This window comes from Emydura macquarii, unplaced genomic scaffold (assembly GCF_026122565.2).
Source record: "Emydura macquarii macquarii isolate MOO-44397 ecotype Brisbane River unplaced genomic scaffold, CSIRO-AGI_Emac_v2 contig_2994, whole genome shotgun sequence".
NCBI classification, from domain to species: domain Eukaryota; kingdom Metazoa; phylum Chordata; order Testudines; family Chelidae; genus Emydura; species Emydura macquarii.
The window spans coordinates 1,737,756-1,761,761 of NW_027133131.1; the positions used below are offsets into that span (position 1 = coordinate 1,737,756).

Consider the following 24,006-nt stretch of genomic DNA (forward strand, 5'->3'; position numbering starts at 1 on the left):
ATGAGCAGGCGGGGGGGCCGGGCTGCGAGCTGGCGGCGCTGGCAGGTCCCTGCCTGGGACTCGCCCTGCAACAAAAGAGTCGCGGCTCCGCGCTGGGCCGGACCGGACCGGGCTGGGCTGCGCCGCTAGCCCGGAGCGCGGGGCCCGTCCCGGGCAGCCCCGGCGGTGAGTGACGGGCCGGGGGGGGGGTCCCCGCGGTGCGATCGGGCCGGGAACTCTCCGCCCCCCCCCCGGCGGGTCCGGCGCGGCGGGGAAGTTCAGGGGGCGCCGCTCGCCTCCCCTCTGGGGGGATTCCCGGGTGTGGGGCCGGGGAGGGGGGCTGTTGAGGGGACGGTCCCTCCCCCCCCCTCTGCCCCCGGCTCGGACCGGGCGGCGAGACCCGGCTCCGGGGCCCCGCGGGAACTTCACAGCGAAACAAAGTGTCAGGAGTGAGCGGGGGGGGGGGGGGGGCAGCGAGATCCCCTAAAACTTCCACAGCCCCGAGTATCCCGGAAGCCCCCCTCTGCGGCTCCCGGACCGAGCCCCCCTCTGCCCCCTCCGGTCCCGGACCGAGCTCCCGGACCGAGCCCCCCCCTCCCCCCGGGTCCCGGACCGAGCCCCCCTCTGCCCCCCTCCGGCTCCCGGACCGAACCACCCCGCTGCGCCCCCCCCCCCCCCGTTGCCAGACCGAGCCCCCCAATATCTGCGTCCCCCCCAGGTTCCTACATCCCCCATCCCGACTCCAGTCCCCCCTGGTTCCCGGACCGAGCCCCCCCATCCGTGTGGGGCCCCCTTTCTGCCCTGTCTCCCTCACTCCCAGCATTTAAGCTGTTTTCCACCCCAGCACCGCGCCCGGCGCTGGCCCCGTCCCCCCTCCTGCGGGCTGAGCCCCTGTACCGGCGGGGGGGGGGAGGGGGACAGGGGCTGGGTTGATGCCCCTGAAGCTCTGGGGGCAGCATGGCGGGTCCCCGAATCCCAGCCCTGCCGGTGCCCCTCACTCCCGACCTGCAGCCCCCGGCCCGGATCGCCCCGTTTCCTGGCACGGCCGGTCTGGGGGACTCGCTCTGGTCTAATCTGTTCCCTTGAGTCCCGCAGGCCTCGGCCGTGACCCGCCTTCGCTCCCCCCCGTCCTGCTGGGCTTAGGGCTAGTGCAGGAACCTTCAGGCCTTGTGCATGAGACTCCCAGGCCGGCGCCTAGGTCACTAGTGAGATGAGTTTAGTCTGGTCTGAGTCCCCCTGGGCGTTTGTGTCTCCTCAGCTGCCTGACTGCGGTGCCCCTTGGGCCAAATGGGTCCAGGCCGTTCCGGGAAGGTGCAGCTGCCCCCCCCCCCCCCGGCCTTCCCTCCCCCCGACTCTCCTCTTCCCCTGGGGTAACGCGCAGCCCACCCTCCACCCCCAGCTCTGGCCCCAAGGGGGGGGGGAGCTGCTTTTGCTGCCTCATCCCAGCCCCCCCAGCCCAGGGTGGGGGTTCATCAGGAGGGGGTGATGGGCCAGAATCGAATAACCCAGCCCCGGCAGATGCAGGGGGTGCCACCTCCACACGCCCATGGGCCTGCCCCAGCACACGGGGGCTCAGCGACTCCCCGCCGTCTCTCCCAACACCACCTGCCTGGCGCCCTTCGAGCACCCCCCCCCCCAGGGACAGGAGCCCCATTCCACAGAAGGGGAAACTGAGGCACAAAGGGGAAGGGGCTTGCCTGGGCCTGACTAGATCAAGCACAGCTGGGTTGGGGGGGGACTCACCTGACACCCCCAGAGGGCAGAGAAAGGCCCTGATGCTGCTGACAGGTTCTGTCTCCCCTGGCTGGGGGGGCCTGGACTCAGTTCCCCCAAGGCCCGAGGGGCAGATGCCTGAGACCCTGCCCTGAGGGGGGAGGGGCAGGCTGCTGGCCCCTGGGTGTTGCAGGATTCCCTGATTCAGGGGGGGTCCTGGGAGCGGGCTGGTGTGGGTCCTGGATATTAGCTGGGGGGGGGCCAACCCTTGGCGGGGGGCTTTAGGGCAGGTGGGAGAAAGCTGGGGGGGGGGCAACCCTTGGCGGGGGGCTTTAGGGCAGGTGGGAGAAAGCTGGGAGCGTGTCTCTGTCTGGGACGGGGGAGGGGAGGTCCTGCAGGGGGAGGTGGGCGCAGGTGGGATGCCGTGGTGATGGGCACAGGACGGGCGGAGGAAGCCCTGGAGATCGGGGCCGGTTGGGCGGCTTCCCCCTTGTGCTCCCCCCCACCCCTCCCCGCCCTGGCCAGCAGGAGAGACGCTGCCAGATGTGTCCCTGGGTCCTGGCTCTGAGCAGCCGCCAGATGTTGGGGGGAGGGGCTGGCTTTGTGTGTGTTGGTTCCAGCTGTTGGGGGGGGGGATTAGTCATCTTTTCCATGCTTGGGTCGTGTGAAGAGATTAGCCTCTCCCCGGCGGGGGAGTGGATCTGACCATGGGAAGGGGGGCGGTCAGGGTAGGTTTGGGCCATGGGGTGGGGGCTAACAGGGGAGATGGGGGGACTCTTGCAGGAAGGGGGGACGTGATGGTCTCGGGCCCCACGGGGTGCCCCCCCTGCCCTAACACCCGGTGCCCCCCCCCCCCCCCCCCGCAGGTTCTCGCCCAGCATGGAGCCCGACCACCTTAACCAGCAGGTCACGGAGCCGGGCCCCGGCGCCCCCGGCCCTGACCCCTGCGGCCTGGCGCTGGAGCGTCCCTACGAGGCAGTGCCCGCCGCCGTCTGCGCCATGTGCTGCCTCTTCGGGGTCGTCTACAGCTGCTTTGGTGAGTGGGCAGCGGGGGGGGACGTCCCCCGGGGGCTCATGCAGGGCGGGGGGAGGGGGTGACTGTGGAGCTCTCCCCCCAATTTCTGCCAGTGCCCCTCACTCCCGCTCTGCAGCCCCTCCACCTCCTCACACCCCCAGAGCCCCTGCCCCACACGCTGGGTCCTGCTAACGTCACCCCCCACGGAGACCACGGAGGGTGGGGAGGATATGGGGGGGGGCAGGGACAGAACATGAGTGGGGGGGACCTGGGGCCGTGGGGCAAAGCAGTGAACCAGGAGGGGCAAGATGGGGGGGGGCTGACTTCCTTGTCCCCCCCCCCCCCCCAGGTTACCGGTGCTTCAAAGCCATCATGTTCCTCTCGGGGCTTCTCTTCGGCTCCCTCGTCATCTTCCTCCTGTGCTACAAGGAGCGAATCCTGGACACGCAGCTGAGCCTGGAGGTGAGCGTGGGCATCGCGCTGGGCATCGGGGCGCTGTGCGGGCTGGTCACCATGCTGGTGCCCAGCGTGGGGCTCTTCCTGACCGGCCTGCTGCTGGGGCTGCTGCTGGCCACGGCCGCCCTGGTGGCCACGGAGCCGCTCTACCAGCCGCAGAGCATCTGGGTGCCCGTGGGCGCCCTGCTGGGGCTGGCGCTGCTGGGCGCCCTGCTGGCCCTGCGCTGGCAGAAGCCACTCACCGTCCTGTCCACGGCCGTCTTCGGGGCCGCCGTCATCGTGGTCTGCGTGGACTATTTCGTGGAGCTGCTGGCCCTGGTGCGCCACGTCTACGACCGGCTGCGCCTGGCGCCCTCGCCGCCCCTCTGCTGGCACAGCTGGGCCGTGCTGGCTCTCTGGCCGGCGCTCAGCCTCCTGGGCCTGCTGCTGCAGTGGAAGCTGACGGCCGAGGGCTACTCGCACGCGGACGGTGAGTGGGGGACGTGGGCAGAGCCTGAGTGGGAGTCTTACGGGGGGACCTGGGACTGTGGGGCAAAGCAGCCGAGCCAGGAGGGGTGAGATGGGGGGGCTGACTTCCTGGCTCTTGTCCCCCCCCCCTTTCCGGCCTGTCACACCTGGACTGTCTCACTGAGTGGTTAGAGCTGGGCGGGGCTGGGAGCCAGGACGCCTGGGTTCTGTCCCTGGCTCTGGAAGGGGAGTGGGGTCTAGTGGTTAGAGCCCAGGGTGGGGGGAGAGAACCGGGACCCCTGGGTTCTATTCCCAGCCACTGACGCTGTCATGGGTGAGTCCCTCAGCCACTCTGTGCCTCAGTTTCCCTGCCGCACTGAAGGAGCAAACCCCGGCTGGTCCTGTGCTTCCCATGGGTGGGGCCCGAGGGGGGGGTCCCTGGCACAGGTTGGGGGGGGGGCCTGGTACAGCTGCTCACCCTGGCTCGCCCTGCCAGTGATCATCAGCCAGCGGCGGAAGCGGCTGCAGCTGCTGCGGATCCGACAGAAGGAGGCCAAGAAGCGGCAGAGCCTCCCCCCCCAGGAGGGCAGCTACCGGCGCAAGCCCCACCCCGTCAAGCGCTACGCGGGCGATGTCCTGGCGCCGGTGAGTGGGGAGCCCCCGTCTTCCCCCCAGGCGATCACAGAGCCCCGGACAGAGGCTGAAAAGCTCAGCTGGGATCCATGTTACGCTTGGCTGCCACGCTCTGCCCCAGAGCCAGCTGGGTTGGGCAGGAGAGAGGCCCCAGCCCAGGGAGTCTGTAAAGCTACCACTCCCTGTCGGGGCTGGAGGGGGGAGGAACCGTGACACCCCCAGCCAAGGTGCTGCCCCACGGCCAGTTTACGGGGTGACTGCTGCCTCCCCGATGGCTCTCCTGCACGCTCAGCGCAGGAGGCTCCCGGCCAGGCCTGTTCCGCCCAGCCTCGCCGGGGTCCTGGCACCACGGCCATGGGATGCGGGGGCGCTGGCCCCACAGTGGGTGGGAGGCAGACTCCCCCCCCCCCCCCGAGAACCTCCCCGGGGCGCTCGCTGTGCTGACCTGTCCCCTCCGTCCCCAGAGCTACATCCAGAGCTTGCGGGATCGCCAGCTGGGCTCCGGCAGCTCCCTGAGCAGCCTCAGCGCGGCCGCCCCCACTGTCCTGGATCTGGACTACGACTGCGGCTCCACCACCCCCCTGACGGCCCCCGCACCCGGCGGGCGCCTCTGAGCGGGGCAGGGGGCATCACTTCCTTCGTTCCTTCCACTTGTGCCTTAGGGGGGGAGGCAGCAGCAAGGGGGGGGGAGGGCGTTTTGCTGGTGACACTTGACCCCCCCCATCCTACCCCGCCCTGGTCCGATCCTGGGCACCTGCCCCTCTGCCCCTTTAAATACTCAAAGTAGCTGCCTTCTCCTGCCCCTATTGGCCTGTCCGGAGGGGAGGCGGGGCTCCCAGGGGCACAGCTGGTGCCAGCTGCAGGTGGGGGGCTGGGACTCGCCCCTCCAGGTTCTGGTGGGGCAGGGCTGGCCTGGCTGACTCTCCAATGCCCCTCCAGGGACCAATGGCCGCATGGGGGTTTATTTACACACCCTGCCCCCCAGGAGCCGGGCAGGAGACAGCCCCTTAGTGCCAGGCCCCACCAGCCTGCCCCCTACACGCGGGCTGGGGTCGTGGCCAAAAGCAGCGACAGGAATTTGGCATGGCCCCTTCCTGCAGTTGCCCCCCCCCCATCCCGAGCTGCGCTGGCTCCCCCTCCTGCAGCACAGCTGTCCCCGGGGCTGGGACAGGGTTGTTCTCAGAGAGATGGGGCCAGGCGCTGGCCCCGGTGCCCAGGTCTGCCCCCTCGGCAGGCCTCTGTGGGCAGCAGCTGGTTCCACTCAACCCACACTTCAGTGTCAGGCTGGGGCCCCCTTGCAGACCCCCCCATAACAGCCAGCCTCCACGGGAGCCTGTCTCTGTGGGAGTCCCACGGGCACCCCGGGCGGGCTCAGCCCTGGTTGTGCCCAGGTCACCCCTTGGCAATGGGGTGGGTGGGGAGTCCCTGCCCCATCGCTGGGGGTTGAGCCCCGGGGCTCTGAGATCAGGGCTCTCCCGAGGCCGGCAGGGCCCATGGGTGGAGCAGACGGGGACCCAGGCACCATGGGGAGAGAGGGGGCTGGTGGGAGCCCTTTGCTCGGGGGTGAGTTGCTGCGGTGGCAGAGCATGATGGGAAAGCAGCAGCCATAACAGCTGGCGGGGCGGGAGCCAGCCGGGTCTGGCGGGGGTGTCCAGCTCAGGGCAAGGATGGCTGGAACCAGCGACCCCAGCAGCCTGGAACGCCTGCCCCATGCACGGGCCACGTCCCCCCTTGCACACGTGCTGCCTCGGGGGGAAGCGTCCTCTGCTAGGGCTGGGCCCAGCCCTCCCCCGCTGCTCCCAGCATGGCAGGAGACAGCAGACCCCCCCAGGACCTGCGAGGATGGCAGCCATAGCCCAGCTGGCCGTGCCCCCTCGCCCCCCGGCCCCTGGGGGCGCCCACAGCCCAGCCTAGCGCCGCCAGCAGCACCTTGCTTTTGTACTTCTCTGACGGTTGCCTCTAAGCCGGGGCCTCTGGCCCCACATCTCAGCCCTGGCTCGAGGGCGAAGGAGTCGGTCCCCCTATTTATACACTATGGACTGTATTGGGGGGGGGCGACGTGGGCCCCGGTTTTGTACGGCGGGAGGGGCGGGTGCCCATTAAACAGCATTACATACTGGGTCTGTCGGGCTGCTCCGTCTGTCTGTCTGCACTAGCTGAGTGCCCCCAGGCTGGGAGCCCCCGGGGGAAGGCCGGTTCTGCCCTCTTTGGCAGGACCCCAGCGGGCCGAGCGGCTCAGGGCTGGGATTTCCAGCAGCTGGTACCGCAGCCAAGGGTTGGGGGGGGGGAGGGACGACACGACACCCCTGCTCTCTGCAGCCAGCACCACGGGGCCCAGCTGCCCGCTCCCCTGGGGCCCAGCTCGTGCGATCACCAGGACGCTTGGCCTGCCAGCCACGCACCCGTGAAGGGGTTTATTGAGGGGGCTCCCAGGGGTACATTCCCCGGGCAAGGCACCCATCCCCCACCTGTCCTGTCCGTGTGTCCATGGCACCCGCTGTCTGCAGGTGGCACCTCCGGCCAATTAAAATCTCCTCTCCCATCATATTCTCCAGCGGGCCTGGTCCTGGTGAGCCCGGCCCGGCCAGCCACGTGTCCCCCCGGACCAGCGCTGCGCATTCTCCCCTGAGGGCGCCCGGGTCCCTGCGCCAGCCTGCCGGGGTGCCTAGGCCTCACAGTGCATCCAGCGCTCGGCCGTGCTCAGCGGGTAGCCCTTCTCCGCCCGCAGCTGCGCGTTCAGCCGCCAGTACTGGCCGCCCTTGAAGAAATAGACGGCGCCGTTCTCCCATGCCACGGCGGCGTCCAGCGGGGAGGGCACGCCGGTGAACAGCTGGGAGATCTTCTTGGGGTAGGCGCTGAAGTCGCTCCAGCCCAGCTCGTCCCACTGCCAGTAGCCCGTGCCCTGAGAGGGGAGGCAAAGCGCAGGGGTGCGGGCAGCTCAGCTCAGGGCTCCAGGCCTGGGTCCCCTCTCCCAAGGCCTGGTTCTTCCAGGCAGGGCTGGCTCGTAGGCTGCCTTCGCCCAGCTCCTGCTTTGGACCCATCAACGCACCGGAAGGATTCTCCCAGAATGCACCTGGCCCTGGTGAGATGCTGGGCGGGTTCCAGGCCCCGAACCTGTTTCTCCAGCTGGGGCTATGGCCCCGAGCAGCATCCATGGCCCATCCTTCAGTGATAGGATGCAAACTACACTTCCCAGAATGCTCTGGGCCCAGACTTATCTAGCCCATCAGGAAAGGCGGGTCCTGGAATACCAGGGATGTGTTACCATTGGCCGAGTGGTTACACCCACCCTGTTGGCATCTTTGCCAGCCAATCAGAGTCCTTCCCTGGGGTCAACCCGCCCTCAGGACAGAGGCAGCGGGGCACCCTGTTAACAAGGCGATGGGGGGGTCCCCAAGCTCCCTGCCCCGAGGGGCTGGCTGTGCAGGAAGAGGGCGGGGCTGGGAATTCCCGCCCCGGCTGGCTCTGCGCCTGTTCGCAGGGTCCCAAAGCCCGTCTGTTGTTTCCACTTCATGCATCTGACGAAGTGGGCTGCCCCCCACCAAAGCTGATGCCCGCAGGGATTTGTGAGTCTTGAAGGTGCGCCAGGACTCTCGTGGTTTTGCTGTGTACAGACGAACACGGCCGCCCCCCTGGGACTTTTTACCTTGAAGAGGAAGATCTTCTTGTTCCTTGGCCAGTAGAAGGCGGCGTCGATCTTGGCTGGGATGCGGGTCAGGGCCTTGGGGTAGCCGGGGTCCAGCTGGAACCCTCGGTACCGCCAGACCTTGTCACCTGCGGCAGAAGTGGGAGGGGAGGGGCGTGTCAGCGATGCACAATGCTGGCCAAGGGGGGGGGGCAAGGAGCCATCACCCATAAGTAGCCAGCCCCCCACCTCCCAAACCAGTCTCTCTTCCCCACTTGTTCCAACACCCCCCATGGCCCCTCTCAGACCCCTCCCCTTTAACACGGTCTGGCCAGGCTCCCCTCACCGCACCTTTGAAGAAGTAGCTCCTGCCGGTGCGTGGGGAGTGCACGGCGGCATCCAGCCGGCCCGGGAGCCCCTTCCACAGGGACGGGATCGCCTGCAGCGGGCCGGCCCCGAGATCCGTCACGGGCCAGACGTAGTCCCCCTTGAAGGCGTAGGTCTGCTCGTAAGGGCCTGGGAGGCAGAGGGGAGCAAAGGGTTCATGTCCTGTGAGCCGCGGGAAGGGGGTTCAGCGCAGTCCACTGTGACCCCGGCAAGTCGGCCCCCGAAAGCTGCTTCCTCAGACTCGGCTTGTTGCTGGCCAGCGCGGCCTGGGGGACCGTCAGCAATGGGAGAGACGTGGGGTCCAGCCCCAGGCCCTGCTGCAAACGGGCTCCGGGCCTGGCCAGACACTACGGGGGGATTCGTTAATCCACTCGGGGGCAGTCTCACTGAGCAGGCTGATTTTTAGGTAGGCGGTGCCTGGCCCCCGTCACAGTACCACTCGCAACGGGGTCCTAAACCCCTTTGTCCCGATCAGGGACCCATGAAGGCACCACGTCGGCTCTGGCCGCCAGCAGCCACGCAGCGGGTGACTCTCTCACGCTGCCGGTTAGCTCTGTTATTTCATATTCAAGTCTTTAATTCAGCCGTTCACAGCCCTCCCCGAACTCATGGCCCCTGCGCCCGCCCCTGGGCTCCCGCTCTGGAGAATTCAGGGGGGCTTTGGTTCGATTCCTTCTCTTTCAAGGCCCGCTGGGAATTCCCCCACGAAGGGACGCTGCGGGCTCACCGAACATCAGGGCGTCCAGGCCGTCGGTGCAGGGGTCAGGCACCTTGGCGGGCGGCGGGCTGGGGGAGGTGGGCGACAGGCCAGGCGGGGTCCTGGACGGCGTCGTCAACGGCGTCTTTTTGCCTTAAAGTAACACGAGACGGGGGTTATTCTGGGCCCGCTACAGACCGGGTGGGGGGCCGGGGGAGCTCCGGGGGGTGGCAGGGAGGGGGACGGGGCGAAGGGGAGCAGAACGCAGGCCCGGGGAGACACAGGGCCAGGAATGGCAGAAGGCAGGACCCAGGCAGGGTGGAGGGGTCCCCCCGTGTGGGATAGCAGGGCCCAGCAAGACATGGGGGGGAGACAGACCCAGTGCTCAGCGAGCTACTGGCATGGGTGGGGAAGGACCCAGGGCGGGGGCCGGGGGCCCGGTGTCCCTCACCGTACAGGGCCTGGATGCCCTTGACGTCGTCGAAGTGCAGGCGGAAGTGGGGCTGGTAGCCGCCGTAGACGGGGGCCATGAGGGCCGTGGGGTAGCGGGAGTGGCCCAGGCCCAGGGCGTGGCCGATCTCGTGCGCCGTGACGATGCGCAGGTTGATGCCCCGGGGGGTCCCCTCCGTCCACAGCTCGTCCTCGTCGAAGTGCACCGTGCCCTCCTCGGGGACGTCCGCGTGAGCCAGCACCTTCCCTGCGCCCCGGAGACAGGATGAGGGCAGCCCCCCAGCCCCCCCGAGCCCCCCACTGGCACAAGGCAGCCACTCAACGCAGCGCCTGGGGTTGTTGGGGGGAGGTCTCCCCTCCAGTGCCCGACCCCCGCCCCCCGCCCCGGCGGCTCCGCGTACCGGGCCCGTCGAAGGGGCGGGAGCAGGTCCAGGAGTCGGGGCCGTGGAAGGAGATGCGGATGTCGGCCCGGCCGTGCCGCACCTCCCGGAAGGTCAGCCGGGCCACGTCGCTCCAGTACTTGAAGGCGGCCTGGATGGCAGCGCGGGTGGCGCGGGCGCTCATGTCAGGCGCGTAGCTGTAGAGCCGGTAGGTCAGGTCCCTCCTCTGCCAGCGGCCTGGGCGGGACGGAGGGAGGAGAGCGGCTGTGCCGGCGGGGAAGGGCCAGGGGCCACCGGTCCCCTTCCGAGGCCGCAGGGAACCCGGCCTCCACGCAGGGCTCTCCTATGTGCCGGGGGCAGGAGCGCGCCAGCCCTGCACTGCCCTGGCACTCGGGGTGGAAGGGACCCCCTGACCTCCTCCGCCACCCTGACCCGACCCCCACCTGTCCCTAGCACCTGCCTGGCTCCCCCCAGCCCCTCATTTGGCTCCAGTTGGCTGAGCCAGGCTCTGCAGGACCGAGAAATCTCCCCGCAGCAAAGCATGGGGCACCGAGCCCTCTGGGCCCCCGACCCTGCCAGGGTGCCGGGCACCCGGCTCCCATCCTCCCCGCCCCAACTGGGCGCGTGGCCCACGGCACCATCCATCCGCCCCCAGCGGCCCCTCACCCAGGAGCAGGTACTTGAGGGTTTTCTGGTTGAAGGGGTCCTCGACCCCGCAGCGCGGCTGCCTCATCTGCTCCAGCGTGGCATCGTCCACCAGGCCGGTGGCAGGCAGCGCGGAGGCCAGCTGGAAGGACCTGGATGGCGGGAGAGGGGACAGACGGCAGGATCAGCTGGGGCAGGGACGGGGATTCCCGCGTGCAGCCTCGTAGAGACAGGCTCCCCCATGGCCCAGGTGGGGGGCAGGAGGCATCGAGGTGCCACCCCCTTTCCGACTCGGGCAGCAAGCACTGGGGGCAAGCACAGGGGTCACGCGCTCCCGCCACGCCCGTGCTCCAGCCCCAGGCCCAGCCGCCAGCAGGGTGCCCACCTGCCCCAGCCCTGTCCCCTCGCTGCTGGCTGGGCGCCCCCGTTACCTCGTGGCCTCGGCGATCTCGGCGCTGGTGAACTCGGCCGTTGGCCTCTCCAGCGGCTTCTGCAAATACCCGAACTGCAGCAGGTACCTCTGGAGGGGTGAAGGGAGGCGGGTCAGCCAGGCACGTCTGGGTCCCCCGCCACCCCACCGGGCGCCACCCCGCAGGTGGGAAACGGGGCCCTGGGCAGCCAGGCGTGGCACTGCCGCCGGGCTCTGGGGGGAGATGAGCTGTGAGATCTCAGGTCGGGCACTCGGGCGCTGGCATTTCCCATAGTGCTTTGCCTCGCTGGGAAGGGCTCAGAGCGCTGTCCCTTAATTAAGGTTCGCAGCCCCCCGGGTGCGTGGGAGGGAGTAGGAGCATTGTCTCCATTATACAGACAGGGAAACTGAGGCAGAGGGGAAGAGACTTGCCTAGGGTCACACAGTGAGTCAGTGCCAGAGCTGGGGATAGAACCCCACAGTCCTGGTTCCCAGCCCCCCAGCTCTAACCACTAGACACCTCCCCCCGAGCCGGGGATAGAACCCAGCGTCCTGGCCCCCAGGCTCCCTGCGCTGACCACAGAGCTGGGCTAACCAGCTGACAGGAAATTCCCACGGCCCGCTTGGCACGCCAGCAGGAGGCCTGGCCATGCAGCGACAGCACCCCCCGATCCAGCCAGGGACGGGCCCCCCATCCCAGAGCCGCCAGCTTTCCTCTGCCAGGGGGCACAGGGCCGCCAGGCACCCCAGGCTGGGGGGCGGAACCGCAATGTCCAGCGTGGATTCAATGGTGGGGCTGGGGGGCACCGGCAGAGCTGGGCCGGGTCTGAGGAGTCCAGGGCTGGGATAGCAGGGGGCTGGGGGGCACCAGCAGAGCTGCCCGTGGACAATTTCTCAGCCCCTGCCTGTCACTTTGGTGAGTGAAACAACCCACCCCAGTTTCCCCCAGTGTCACCCCGGCTGGGCCCCTGGAGCCGGCCCTTCCTGTAGGGGTCAGAGCCGGGGGCACGAGAATGGCCCCAGCCACGACTCACCACGGCTTCCTGCTCCGCGGGGTGGGCGCTGGCAGCGGCGCGGGCGGAGAGGGCGAGGGCACAGACCTGGCAGAGCAGCCCCAGCCCCATCATCCTCGGCAGAGCCTCCGGCCGCAGCAGCCAGGAGCGGTTTCTAAAGGGGGGCTGCAGACACGCCTCTAAGCCCCTGGAAACCGTCTTTGGGCCTGGCCCACAGCCGTGCTGGGACGTCTCTCGTCCGCTCCTGCCCGCCGGGTTCCCTGCGGCCCTTTGCTCCTCTCCTGCCCGCCCTCCCCCTTTCCAAGTTTATAAACCTTGACAGCCCCGGGGATGACTCATTTCAAACTAAACCATGTTGCAACCGCAGGCCGGAGTCCCTGGGGGGCGGCGGGAACAGTTAACCCCTTCCCAAGTGGGCGAAACTCGGCCCTGGAGCCTGCCGGGCTGGTGTTCCACATCGGCATTACAGACTGAGCCAGGGCAGGGCCTCTTGTGCCAGGCGCTGCCCAGACACAGAGCAAGAGACGGTCCCTGCTCCGCGTGGTCCCGGCTGCAGCGCAGAACGCAGGACTCCTGGGTTCTAGGCCTGGCTCTGCCGGGGGACCCTGGGAAAACCACGGCCCCACGCCAGGTCTCAGTTTCTCCTCATGCACTTAGAGCATCTTGTGCCAAGGAGACATCCTGGGAGACGCTGCCCCGGCCCAGTCCAGGGTTACTCGGGAGTGCTGCTCTCACGCCCCCCAGGCAGAACGCTGGGGGCAAGAGTGAAGTTAAACAAGCCTGTAGAATTAACCCTCTGTCCAGACTGGACAGACCGTCCCCACCCGCTCACCCCAGCCTGCTCACGCCCCCCCCCCCGCAACTTTCCCCGCAGCTGAGGGCAGCGATTTATCCAGCTCCCGGCTGGATGCCCATCACCAGGCCAGCTGCTGCGTGCCCTGGGAACTGGCTGGGACCCGTCCCCCAGGCCCAACCCACACACGGGCCAGGGCCCCCCAAAGACACCCAACGGGTGTAAAGCTGGTGAGGCCAGCGGAGCGCCAGCCGGTCCTCACCAGATCAATTCCCGCCCAGCAAACCGCCCCCCTGGGAACAGCTGCCAGGAGAACGGCAGCGAAGGACCACGGCGCCCGTCCCCTGGGACAAGCCTTCATCAGTCTCTCTCTCATCTGTATCTCTGGCCCCGTTTCCTCTGCCGGGGACTGGGCCACAGTGAATCAGCTGCAGCCATGGCTACGGGAGCCCTACATGCATACACCCCTGAGAACGGGCAGCTCATTACACAAGGGGAGGACTCCCTCCTTTTACATGTTGGGTGAGGGAGCCAGGGCAGTTCCTACCTCAGGCAGTTCAAGGGTCCCCTGTTCCTCTCAGCTCATCTGCTGGGGGAGGGGGGGAAATTGGGGTGTGATGGAGGACAATTCAGCTGGGGAACTCACCGCAACAAGATAGTAGAGAGGCCCGGGTTTAAAAGGAGGGTTAGAGACTCGAGCCCCGCACTAAGGCGAGGAGTTAGCTAGGATAAAAGTTACAAGGGCGAACGGTTCCACACGGCAATCAGCTCCTCCGGCGTGGAAACGCAGCCACCTCTGCGGTGGAACGTGGCAGCGGTCACAAACCCCCACCCTTCCTGAAGCGGCAGAGGGACGAGCAGTGACGGGAAACGGCCAGGACCCTGGGCCCCACGCCCGGCCCCACATTTGCTCTCTTGCGCACGATGGGTATTTTCCATGCTGCCAGTTCCTGCCAACGCCCCCAGCTGAGAAAACCATCAGGGTGCGAGTCTGGGGCTCTCGCCAGCAGCGGCTGCCGGGCGGACGCAGCCTGGCCTGTGGGATCAGAGGCCAGTGCCCTGCCAGCCCTGCGGGGCGAATGGGGGGGAGGGAGCGGCAGGGCCCGGGGCTGGCAGCAGAGGACAGTGGGCTGAAGAGGGCAATGCCTCGGATCCTGCCATCCAGGCTGGAGGGAAGGGGAGGGAGGAACCGGCTGCAGAGCCGGAGTCACCTGCCTAGAGATGAACCCAGAGCCTGGGCTGAGAGGCAGAGTGGGGCCCTGCCACCCCGCACTCACAGCCCTGCCCAATACACACAGGGAAACTGAGGCACCGGGGGGGGGAGGGGGGTGTTACCCAAGCTGGTACAGTGAGAGTTAGTGACAGGAGCTGGGAGAGGCCCCAGGAATCCTGACCCTCCGGAACACAGTATAGGTGCCCAGAGACAACTCGTTCAGATCCTCCCCGCCCTCCGAAACATGCATAGGATCCAGGAGTCCAAACACCGAATGCACCCCAGCCCTGCCCCACTCTAACCGCTAGGCCCCCACTCCCCTCCCAGTCCTGGAAATGGAACCCAGGAGCCTTGGCTCCTGCTCCCCTCCCTTCCCCGAGCTGGGGACAGAACCAAGGGGCCCAGGTCCACCCCCCCGCCGGCAGTACTCCCTCCCTCCAACCACCCACCCCAGGGCAGCTGCCCAACTCATCGAGAGGAGGCGGCTCCCAGGAACCAATTTAACCTTCAAGAACAAAAGCGGCACAAACGCCCCTGCGGCCGTGCTGGTGCCCTGTGGCAGGGGGCTCGTCCCCGTGTTGGCCTAGTTCAATTGGCAGTGGTGGGCGGCGGGGCCCTGGACACGGTCAGTGAGCCAGCCCTGCCAGGAAGTGCAGGCGGTTGATGACTGGCAGGACTAACAGACCGAGCTGGGTGGGGGGGTGGGGGGGGTCACGGCTGAGGGGCAGAGCAGGGCCTGCAAGGGGAGCAGGCGGGTGGGGGGGAGGATGACACACAGGGTTTGTATCCCAGCTGCAGTGCCAGCCAGCCGCCCACAGGAAGCCCCTGCTCCCAGCTGCTCAGTTCCTGCCCCCCCCCCGGCTGCTTTCTTCTTGCTTGAACAGCCCTGAGCCTTGTCCAGTGGTTTGAGTGCCAGGGTGGAAGGCCGGACTCCTGGGTTCTTCTCCCCCCTCTACTGCCATTTCTTTATGTAAGTCACTTTCCTGGCCCCGTGCCTCAGTTTCCCCATTTGCCAAGGCAGGGATGATACTTACCCGCCTGGGTCTGTGCCCTTCTCAGCTCTCCGGGACAGGGCCTGAGCTCTGTGTTCACCCAGCGCCCAGCCCAAGGGGGCCCCCATTGCACAACAATGAATGCTAACAGGTTTCCGCTGGTCACATGGGCTGCAGGGAGACGAGCTACCCCCTGCCTGGGCCCCGAACCCACCTTCCGTCCCCTGCCCCAACACAGCCTAAACATCAGGGGGGCTCTCGCCTGCGCCGGGGTAGGGGAGTGCTCCTGGCAGACACGTGAGGCTAACAGACCTTCTCAGAAGGCACAAGGGTCAGGTCACGCCAGGCGCCGACGCCAGCTCAGCTTGAATAAACACAAGCAGGGGCTCCCGGCCCAGCACTACCACGCGCAGGCCACGGTCGGGGTGGAACGGAGCCATGCAGCCCGGCCCTTGCATGGCCAGGGGAAGGGCTGAGGGCCAGCTCTGCGTCCCAGCCAGCACGGGGCCGCTCACGTCCCCGAGGCCGGGCAGCTCTGGAAGGAGTCTGATCTCTCAGGTGAGAGGCCTGAAGCGAATGAGCTCCCCTGTGCCCCCTACAGGTGGGGCAGGACCTGGCCCTGGGGCCGGTATTTACACAGGCCCGGGGGCCGCACTCTGCTGCCGCAGCCAACACCCCAGCCTCTCGCAGGACAAACGTAGCGAGCAGCTGGGAAGGCAGCAGCTCCCGTTCTCCGCTGGCTTTGGCCCCGCGCAGCCGTACCGTCTAAGGGTGACAGGAGGGAGAGTGGGAGCCGGGACGCCTGGGTTCTGTTCCCAGACCTGCTGCCATCTCACCCAAGTCACTCCCTCTGTGCCTCAGTTTCCCCACGGGAGACAGCTCCACGGGCAACAAACCCGTGCACACAGCCCAGGAGACACTCCCACCGACCAGTCCCCACATTGCAAGAGCCCCCCCGCCCCCCCGGGCCTCAGCACTGCCCCCACCCACCCGCCCGCAGAGTGACACTGACAAGCCCCCAGCGAGTCAGCCTGGCATCTCTCTGGCTTAGTCACGCTCCAGTTGCTATGGAAACAAACAAGACAAGCCGCGTTCTGTGCGGCTTCTCATTAGTCACAAATTCTGTTCCCTAAAAACCCGTCACTGTCCAAAACCCTGCTGGGCTGGGTCATGCACCCCCGCTTTCCCATCCACAGCTCCAGCACGCGGAGCAAGGCGATAGATGAGCCGACAGCTCCCCACGGCAGGGTTCTTCTGCCACTGGCCCGTCCGAGAGGAGACGGGGCGAGATGGACCACGGCTCCGAGCCGCTCTAGCAGCTGCCGTGTTACTGTTTTGCTGGGGAAACTGAGGCATCGTTGATTAAATCACCTGCCCCAGGACAGAGTTGGCATGAGAACCCTGCTCCCCCCCCCCCCAGGCAGCCCACACTCACAGCACTGCCTCTCGCTCTAGCGGTGTTAGCGTGCTGTCTCTGGAGCACCCGCGCACCAAGCTGGTGCCATGCCCAGCTCTGTAGGCCACCTAGGGCCCGTTAATGGGGCTGGCACGTTCCCTTTGAACGCCCAGCTGCACGAACACACCCGCTGGCTGTTCCGGCAGGGCATCGGCACGCTACGGCCCACGGGCAGGAGCAGACTGAGGCGAGATGCCACCCCAATACCAACAGGGCCACTGAACTGCCCCTCAAGCCCACAGGCCGCGGTGAGCTGCCGCGTGGAGCGCGCCCATGCTGTGGCCCTGCCCAGGCTGGCTACCAAGGGAGCCAGCGAAGGAAGTCGGAAGATCAGCATGCAGCTGGGGCAGTGTTCGCCAGGATCCAGCCTGCCCATTGAACAGACAAGGGGCTGGGCACTAGCCCGTCACCAGGCCGCAGATTATCATGCCCCCAGCCGGTAGCACCACCTCATTAAGTGCGCCTGACCCTGCCCAGTACAAGCCCCTGTTTTTGGTGCTTAGAACGTCGCTCAACTTTAACTGCTCAAGCCAAGATTCCCTAGGCCAGCCCCAGGCCTCTGCCTCCTGCACCGCAAACGCTCCGCTCGTCTCAGAGAAGGAGCCTAAGGGAAGCAGCAGCCACGGGCCACAACATAAGGCCCTGGGGGCTGCGTTCTGGGAAGCCCAGTCAGAGGACGGGGGCCTCACTCCCTCAGCTGCTGGAGACGCCACCACCAACAGTTGCAGGAGGGTTTTGTTTGAACCCTTCACCCAAGCTGCCCTCCCCCCACCACACAAAGATCAACTCAAGCAAAAGCTTCAGTGAGTGGCGGAGGCAGCAGGACACACCTACCCACCCACCTCCCTAGAGCAGCCGGGCCATCCCTCACCGACCCTGTGGCTGCCCCCCATATTTGAGGACCAGATGGTCCCTACAGAGCCGCCTGGTGGCCAGTGTCTGACAGAGCAGGTCCCTGTGTACAGGACTCTAGCCAGTTACCCGTACACCAATATTTCCCCAACGTGCGAAGTGCTGTCCTCAGCCTCCCAGGGGGTGCGAAGGACCAGCCAGGCGCACAGCCAGTCCTGCCCCGCACCTCCCCGCATGCCCCTTTCAGAGCTAGGAGGCTCGAGCTGTGAGACTCGCAAAGAAAAAAACTTGGAAAATGAGACCTAGACGGAGTGGCACCTTCCTGAGTGTGCAGAGAGCCTGGAACAATCACTGCGGGTCACGCCAACAGGGGCTGTCTCAGCCGCCGGTGAAGATGTGTTAAGGGCCAGCACTGTTAACTAGCTCTCTGCTCACCGGGTCATGGAAGACACAGAGGAAGCACCATATTCCAGAAAGCTTCAACAGCTACTGAGTAGCCATTCATTCTGGGTAGGCCTTTGCCATGATGTGGGGCTGAAGGGGGTGAGGAGGGAGGATAGGGGTCCTCTCCTCGCAGAGGGGCGTGCCTCAGCTTTCTGAAGTTTAGGGAACGCTGCCTGCCATCCAGCACGCAGAGCACGGACTCTCCAGGGAAGCTGACAACCTCTGCGCGGGCCTGCAGGCAGCTCAATCAAGCAAGGGAAAAAGAATCCCAGACGCTGAGGTCACTACGGCAATTTTATTATTGAGTCACTTTTCAAAGTAACAGGAGTGGCTGTAACACAGAACACTGAGGACCTGGGAACCCCATGGGGCTGGGGAAACAGACACCAAACCCACCCTGCGCCTTGGGGCGCTAGCCCCCCACCCCCTCCCTGTGACATCCCCAGCCTTCTCTCCCCCATCCCCCCCAAATATTATAATAAAAAAAGGAAAGAGGTATCTGAAAAGTCGTTGAGTTTCTAACACATCAATCGTTGGGGAAATTGTTCTTAAAAATCAGACAGCAGCCAATCAAAAACCCCCAAGGGACGAAGGAGGCAGCCGGAGCTCTGGTCACCACAGTTCGCAGAATTCATTCCCTGGGGGCAATTTACCCTGTGTGCACTGCGTCTGGTTCACAGCCCCCCTCCCATGCCCCCCCGCTTACAAATCCAGCTCCAGGTCCTCCAGCTCCTCCTCCAATGCTTTCCGCCGGGCCAGCTTCTCCAGCTGCTCTTTCGTTGGCTGCTTTATTTCCCCCGAGTCCAGCCGCTGCTGCAGCTCCTCCACCTGCCGCAGCTTCTTTTTCAGGTTTTTCATCTTCTTTGTTTTCTCTGAGGCCGAGGAATCCCCATCCCCCAGGGCCTTCGCGCTGCAGGCCTGCTGCTGTGTGGCCAACTTACCATCCCCTGGGGGGCCCTTGTCCCTGCTGCCACCCCCGGAGAGGGTGGCCTTCTCCAGTGACTGGATCAGTTCGTCTGTCTCCCTCTCCCCTTTCTCATGCTGCTGCTTCCTCTTCTCCTTACGTTTCAAGTTCCTCTTGGCTGTCTTGGACAGTCCTGTCTCGCCGCTCTCCACCTTGGCAGCCTGCTTGCCTGGCTGGGCGTTGGCCTCCGGGCTCATGCCGGGGGGCAGGTCTGGTTTGCTTTTGAAAAACTTCACATACTTATTCTCATACCTGCACAGAACAAAATCCATCAAGACTTTTCTCTCCGTTTCTCACACGCACAAAGAACAGGAGCCGCCCAACTGGTACACACGGCGGCAAGCAGGTCGAACGCTCTCTGGTCCCATTACAGCAGCGCCTTGGAGACACGCAGAGCTCCAAGGTCATCACACCACATGACCTGCCCCCAAGAGATGCTGAGAACCCACTGGTCCAATCACCTCCCATCAGAGACCCCCTCACTGACTGACAACTCTTCACGGACTCCTAAGGGCAAAGGAATCACAGCACTTGTCCGCCACCCTCAGGGAGGGAGAAGGCACCCTACACCGGATAAGTGAGCCTCCATTTAACAGACGCATTTAGAAAACAGTTGTATTTCAGCAGAACCCTCTGAGTTTGCAAACACCTAAGCTCGCTGCATCAGACTAGCAATGCCGGCGGCGTCCAGAACCCTGCACAAGCCACCCCCCAGAATGATTTATAAGGGAAGTTAATACATACCGCCAGGTTACATCTTATGGTATAAGAGAGGGGGTTCAAAGTTGGTCAGGCACCTGGAAAAAGACTCAGATCTCACGATGTAACCCAACAGTACATACACATGGTTATAAATCATTACAGCCAAAGTGCCGAGAAGGCACTTAGGGCTGGGAAGGTTCAAGCGGCTTGATTTGGAAGCATGGGCTAGCCTCTCTGCTTCCCATTTCCTGACAGCCGTGGCCCAACAGGAGACAGTAGGTTTGCTGCAGCATAGCACCTCAGGGGGGTGTCAATTCCCACGGCTCAGATCGACTCACGAGGGAGGAGTTCTGCTTTGTAAGAACTGCATGTAGTGAAGACGACACGAAGTGCAGTGCTCAGCACCAGCCCATCAAAAACACGTCTAAATATTCCTGACACCGTGACTCGTCCTGAGCTGGGTTAGTGCCTCAGGAGACGCGGGCAGGGAGGCCATCTTTAGCATTCCCCAATGGGTTTAGAGATGGTACATCCCACTCAAACCAACATCCACATTCCTAAAAATTCGGGGCAGAATCTGGAAGCGCAGACAGTGCACAGCTTAGTGGCATTCGGTGATGGCGAGGCGTGGGAGCCACGTCCAGGAGCCAGAACTGTGGATCAATGAGCCCCAATGGGGTCGGCACAGATCCACCGCTCCCTGTTGAGCCCAACCCCCTCTTGAGCTCACTAACGACCTTCCTGTGCATGTGGGAATCCTGAGCCAAGCAAGATGCTCTAGGAGCGCCTTGATCCTGCTCTCCCAGGGGGAAGAGCTGGGATCAGAACTCCAGGAGCGGACAGGAATGCCCAGCTTGACTAGGGGATGCCGAGAATTCATAGATTTAAAGCCAGAGGATGGCCACTGGGATCCCCTAGTTTGGCCTGTGGAGCACGGGGCTCCTCTCTCATTTTAAAGAGCATGTTTCGAACTCGGCCACAAGGCCTCCAACGCATTCTTTGGGGAAAGTGACGCCAAGCGGTGAGCAGGCCCCAAACGTGCGCCTGCCTGGCTCATTACACTTCACCCAGCTAAGAGATGGAACGGGAGAGGGCTGTGAATGTAACACGGGCCGTTACACGAAAGGGAAGCCAGTTTAAGGAGGGAGATGTCTCAGACCTACGTGCAGAAACTACACCAGTGCAAACCCAGGGGACCGGTTATTTCAGTTACAGGGTGGCTCTCTTCCATTTAGTTTATGGAGTTTAACAACAGATTTAAGCCAAACAAGAAACCTCTCTGAATCCAAAAGAATGCAAACTGCTGTGTGCACACCAGCTTAAACTGAACTTAAACTGGTGCAGCTTTCCTGTGTAGCCCAGCTCTGAGGAAGCAGGCTACCTGTCTGCTGAATGGGCTGTAGAAACAGTTATTCTCCAAGGGTTAGGAGCTGTTGAGTTTTTCAGATGTGACGGGTTGGACTGCATAGCAACGAGCCCTATTCAGCCCACCCGCTACGGGTCATGCAGGAGCTCCCAGAAGCCCTCCCCTGCTCTCTGGAGGATTCAGCAATAAAGGACTAGCCTTCAACTTACACCGGCACTTCTTCCTGGGGCACGTATCCCTCCTTCACCTTCCTCTGCTTTCTCCAGGTTCCATCCGGGCGCTGTGTGGAGGCAATGTACTTCCCTGAAACGTTACAAGCATCTTTGTCTGTGATGGGATATTTTAAAGAGGGGGAAGGGAAAAAGTGATTTCAATATTCACCTAAAAGCTGCTCAGTAAGACACGGCCCGCTAAGAACCCTACAGCGACCCGGAGAGGAGCTCCGTGCGGCTCGAAAGCTCGTCTGTCGCTAACAGAAGCTGGTCCAGTAAAAGGTATCGCCTCACCCACCCCGTCTCTCTGGCAGCTTTCAGACAGTTTATAGAAAAACGGAAAACTAGCCCCCCCCCCCCCCCCCGCCCCCCCGTCCCGTCCCGTCCCGTCCCGTCAGCACTGGACCTGCAAACGGATGGGGAAACTGAGGCACGGAGCAGGAATCATGCCTGAGGTCACCCACCGAGTCAGGGACGAGACGAAAGGTCGGGTCTCCCACGGGTCAGTCGAACGCTGCGCCCGGGCAGCCTGCCCCCGCCCCCCCGACGGGATCGGTGCCACGGCCCAGGGCCCACACCCTGCGCTAGGGTCACAGCCGAACCGGGCTTCGCCACGCGGGGCGCGGCGTGTCTACACTAGGGTCTGCCCCGCCCCGCCCCGCCCCAGCCCTGACAGGGCAGCGACAGACCGAACCGGCGGGGCGGGGGGCACAGGCGGGCGCCAGGTTAAGGGGGGCGGGGGACAAAGCTGGGGGGCTGCACACCAGTGGGGGGGATACAGCCCATGGGGGAGGGGCCAGTCGGAGGAGCTGGCGCGGGGGGGGGGGGGAACCGACCCCCCTCTCCCGGAAGCGGCTCCCGCACTCACCGGTCTCGTCAGTCACATAGGGAGTCGCCATCTTGGAAACGCGACCCCACTTCCGGCCTCTCCGCCCGGCCCCCGGAAGTGGCGTAAAAGGGGCGGGGAGAGCTGGGCCGGCGGCCATCTTGTTTTTAAAGAGACAGCGACCGGCCCGGGGGGAGGTGTTTCCCAGAATCCTTTAGGGCTTAAGCTAAGCCCCCCCGCAATACGGAGTCAGACTCACGCGAGACACTGGCCTCTCCAGGAGGACACTGGGGGAGGGGCGGGGGTGTCAGGGATTCACATCCTGCCCCCGGGGAGGGGGGCAGAGCTAGAGCAGCTCATGGGGTCACGAGTTCAAATCCTGCCCTAGGCCAGGGGCAGACGGTGGTGGCTGGGCACCTCGGGGAGGAGGAGGGGAGGGGAGAGACTCCAACCCCTGGGCGGGGGACGGGGACACAGGACATCTCCCAGGGGCGGGGGGGGGGGGGGGGAGTGTCTCACAGTCAAACCCACCCCCCCGTTGGCCAGGGCAATGGCTGAGAAATTGGAGCCGGTGCCACCCACCCGCTGGCAGGGCTGGAGGAAACGCAGGGAGCTCAGCCCAGCCCAGCAACCGGGTGGTGACTGGGTGTCGGGAACCTCGCCCAGGCAGGCACCAGGCCACCCCACCCTGGGAAGCTAAAGCCAGGCTAGTTCCAGGGCCATGAGGCATTGTCCATAGCTTGATGTCCCCGCGCCCTGCCTGGCTGCCTTGCTGGGAGATGCTTTGGTTTGAGCCAAACCCCAGTACTCGGGATCCATGCAGGGGGCCCTGGGAGAAAATCTCTATTCTGTGCTAGGCGACAGCTCAGAGCAGGCGATCGAAGGGGCCCCTCTGACCACCCCTCTGACAATGAATTTCTGGACACTTGGGGCTGGAAATCCTGTATCCAGCCAGCTCCCCCCACCCTCTATGGCACCAGCCCTCGGATGGTTAGGACAGTTGGACGCACTAGGAAAGCTGTTACAAGCGCTGGTCACGGCCCAGCAGTTGCTGAACCATTTTTAGTGGGGGTAAGTCTCTATTTCCACCCTTGCCTGAGCTATCTGTCTACCTTAGGTGCACATGCCGCTCCCCTCACCCTAGTATATGAGCCCCTCACATTCTTTAATGGATTTACCCCACACACTCTTTGTACTGCTTCCCCTTTGATAGGTGGAGAACTGGCGCAGAGAGGCGAAGGTCATACTCCTGGGGCAGAGAAGGGACTTTACCCAGGTTTCCCCATCTCCTAGGTGCCTCCTACAGCACCGGGGAAGCTAGCAGAGGGAAAGGCTGAGCTGACATCTTCTGGGATATTCCCCTTTCCAATTCACACCAGGGATGACGTTTGCAGCCCAAGAGATTTGTGGCTGACTTTGTTTTTTTAAGGGAGACTAGCAGCTTGCTCTCACCAGCTACAGCATCTGCTCCCCGCGCCCATTAACAGGCATCACGAAGGCTGGGCAGGAACTGCTGGAGAACAAGGCCATATGGCAGGGGAAAAGACAATTTCCCCTGGAGTTGCAATAAAGCCTCTAATTTGATTCACAACCTCCAGGTCAGTAGATAATTATTCCCATACTAGCAAACAATCTGGTTCTAAACGATTGGCTGGAGTTTCATTAATTTACAGTAATCAATCAAATTAGCGGGGGGGGGGGGTAACTTAGTTACACTGAATTAGACCCATTACTCAGACAGGGAGCACCCTTCATTGATTTAGACAGGACCCCAGGCGCTCCCAATACATTTAAAGCCATAAAACTGCTATTGGCAGCAGCTTAAAATAGACTCTCTAAACAGCGAGGCAGTCAGTGCATCCTTCCTAGGCAGGTAGGGGCCAGTCTGCACACAGCCAATAGGGGCCCCTTTGCCCTCTAGGGCCTGGTCACCTAAATAAAGGAGCACCTTTCATGGGCAATAGGATTCCCATGCTACAGGAATCATCTTACTACCCTCACCTGTTGCATTGGAGACTCCAGCAGCAGCCATGGTGGGGAGAAGGGGGAATGGCTGATTGGACTTTATAGAGGCTTTGTGGGCGGGGCTGTTGGCTAGGCTCCACCCCCTCCACTTCTGCTTTGTGTGCTGCAATAGTTAGGGAGACTCAGCTGAATGCAGGGGGGGGGGGGGTCTTAACACTGCTGGTGCCACCTTAGCTAAACCCTTTCCTAGGTCGAGTGAAAGGGAGGTAATCCCGCACTGGGGGAATGTCCAGCAGCAGGACGGAGGGAGGGTGAGCGTGTGTTGACCAGAGAATCGCAGTGCGTTGTGTTTCCTTGGCACCCGTGATCCAA

The 24,006-nt window shown here is 64.4% G+C and overlaps 3 protein-coding genes across 5 annotated transcripts; 1 reads left to right on the forward strand and 2 right to left on the reverse strand.

The window, feature by feature from the left end:
• LOC137141066 (transmembrane protein 198-like) lies at positions 1 to 6,320 on the forward strand. Of its 2 annotated transcripts, none has more exons than XM_067529897.1 (5): positions 1 to 165; positions 2,559 to 2,728; positions 3,057 to 3,632; positions 4,107 to 4,255; positions 4,708 to 6,320. In XM_067529897.1, the coding sequence occupies exons 2-5, from the start codon at positions 2,572 to 2,574 to the stop codon at positions 4,855 to 4,857; spliced, it is 1,032 nt and encodes a 343-aa protein (XP_067385998.1). In that variant the 5' UTR covers positions 1 to 165; positions 2,559 to 2,571; the 3' UTR covers positions 4,858 to 6,320. The 2 variants fall into 2 exon arrangements, with proteins under 2 accessions (XP_067385998.1, XP_067385999.1); XM_067529898.1 differs by having other exon boundaries at positions 4,117 to 4,255.
• Positions 6,321 to 6,374: 54 nt separating this feature from the next.
• Positions 6,375 to 12,549, reverse strand: MMP19 (matrix metallopeptidase 19). Its single transcript, XM_067529880.1, has 9 exons — positions 11,871 to 12,549; positions 10,859 to 10,947; positions 10,449 to 10,579; positions 9,804 to 10,019; positions 9,404 to 9,649; positions 8,983 to 9,105; positions 8,220 to 8,384; positions 7,890 to 8,017; positions 6,375 to 7,145 (listed from the first exon to the last, which is right to left on the reverse strand). Exons 1-9 carry the CDS (start codon positions 11,961 to 11,963, stop codon positions 6,909 to 6,911), a joined length of 1,428 nt encoding a protein of 475 aa, XP_067385981.1. The 5' UTR covers positions 11,964 to 12,549; the 3' UTR covers positions 6,375 to 6,908.
• Positions 12,550 to 17,861: 5,312 nt separating this feature from the next.
• PYM1 (PYM homolog 1, exon junction complex associated factor) lies at positions 17,862 to 21,782 on the reverse strand. Of its 2 annotated transcripts, none has more exons than XM_067529907.1 (3): positions 21,712 to 21,782; positions 20,841 to 20,934; positions 17,862 to 18,815 (listed from the first exon to the last, which is right to left on the reverse strand). In XM_067529907.1, the coding sequence occupies exons 1-3, from the start codon at positions 21,740 to 21,742 to the stop codon at positions 18,302 to 18,304; spliced, it is 639 nt and encodes a 212-aa protein (XP_067386008.1). In that variant the 5' UTR covers positions 21,743 to 21,782; the 3' UTR covers positions 17,862 to 18,301. The 2 variants fall into 2 exon arrangements, with proteins under 2 accessions (XP_067386008.1, XP_067386007.1); XM_067529906.1 differs by having other exon boundaries at positions 20,841 to 20,958; positions 21,712 to 21,769.
• Between the last annotated feature and the right edge of the window lie 2,224 nt (positions 21,783 to 24,006).

Coding starts and splice junctions, on each gene's coding strand:
- LOC137141066 (XM_067529897.1), top strand. CDS start 2,572: ATGGAGCCCGACCACCTTAACCAGCAGGTCACGGAGCCGGGCCCCGGC. Junction 2,729..3,056: donor GGTCGTCTACAGCTGCTTTG/GTGAGTGGGCAG, acceptor CCCCCCCCCCAG/GTTACCGGTGCTTCAAAGCC. Junction 3,633..4,106: donor GGGCTACTCGCACGCGGACG/GTGAGTGGGGGA, acceptor TCGCCCTGCCAG/TGATCATCAGCCAGCGGCGG.
- MMP19 (XM_067529880.1), bottom strand. CDS start 11,963: ATGATGGGGCTGGGGCTGCTCTGCCAGGTCTGTGCCCTCGCCCTCTCC. Junction 10,580..10,858: donor GAGATCGCCGAGGCCACGAG/GTAACGGGGGCG, acceptor CCCGCCATCCAG/GTCCTTCCAGCTGGCCTCCG. Junction 9,650..9,803: donor CCGCCCCTTCGACGGGCCCG/GTACGCGGAGCC, acceptor TCCGGGGCGCAG/GGAAGGTGCTGGCTCACGCG.
- PYM1 (XM_067529906.1), bottom strand. CDS start 21,742: ATGGCGACTCCCTATGTGACTGACGAGACCG. Junction 20,959..21,711: donor CTATGTGACTGACGAGACCG/GTGAGTGCGGGA, acceptor ATCCCATCACAG/ACAAAGATGCTTGTAACGTT. Junction 18,816..20,840: donor CCCCAGGAAGAAGTGCCGGT/GTAAGTTGAAGG, acceptor TGTTCTGTGCAG/GTATGAGAATAAGTATGTGA.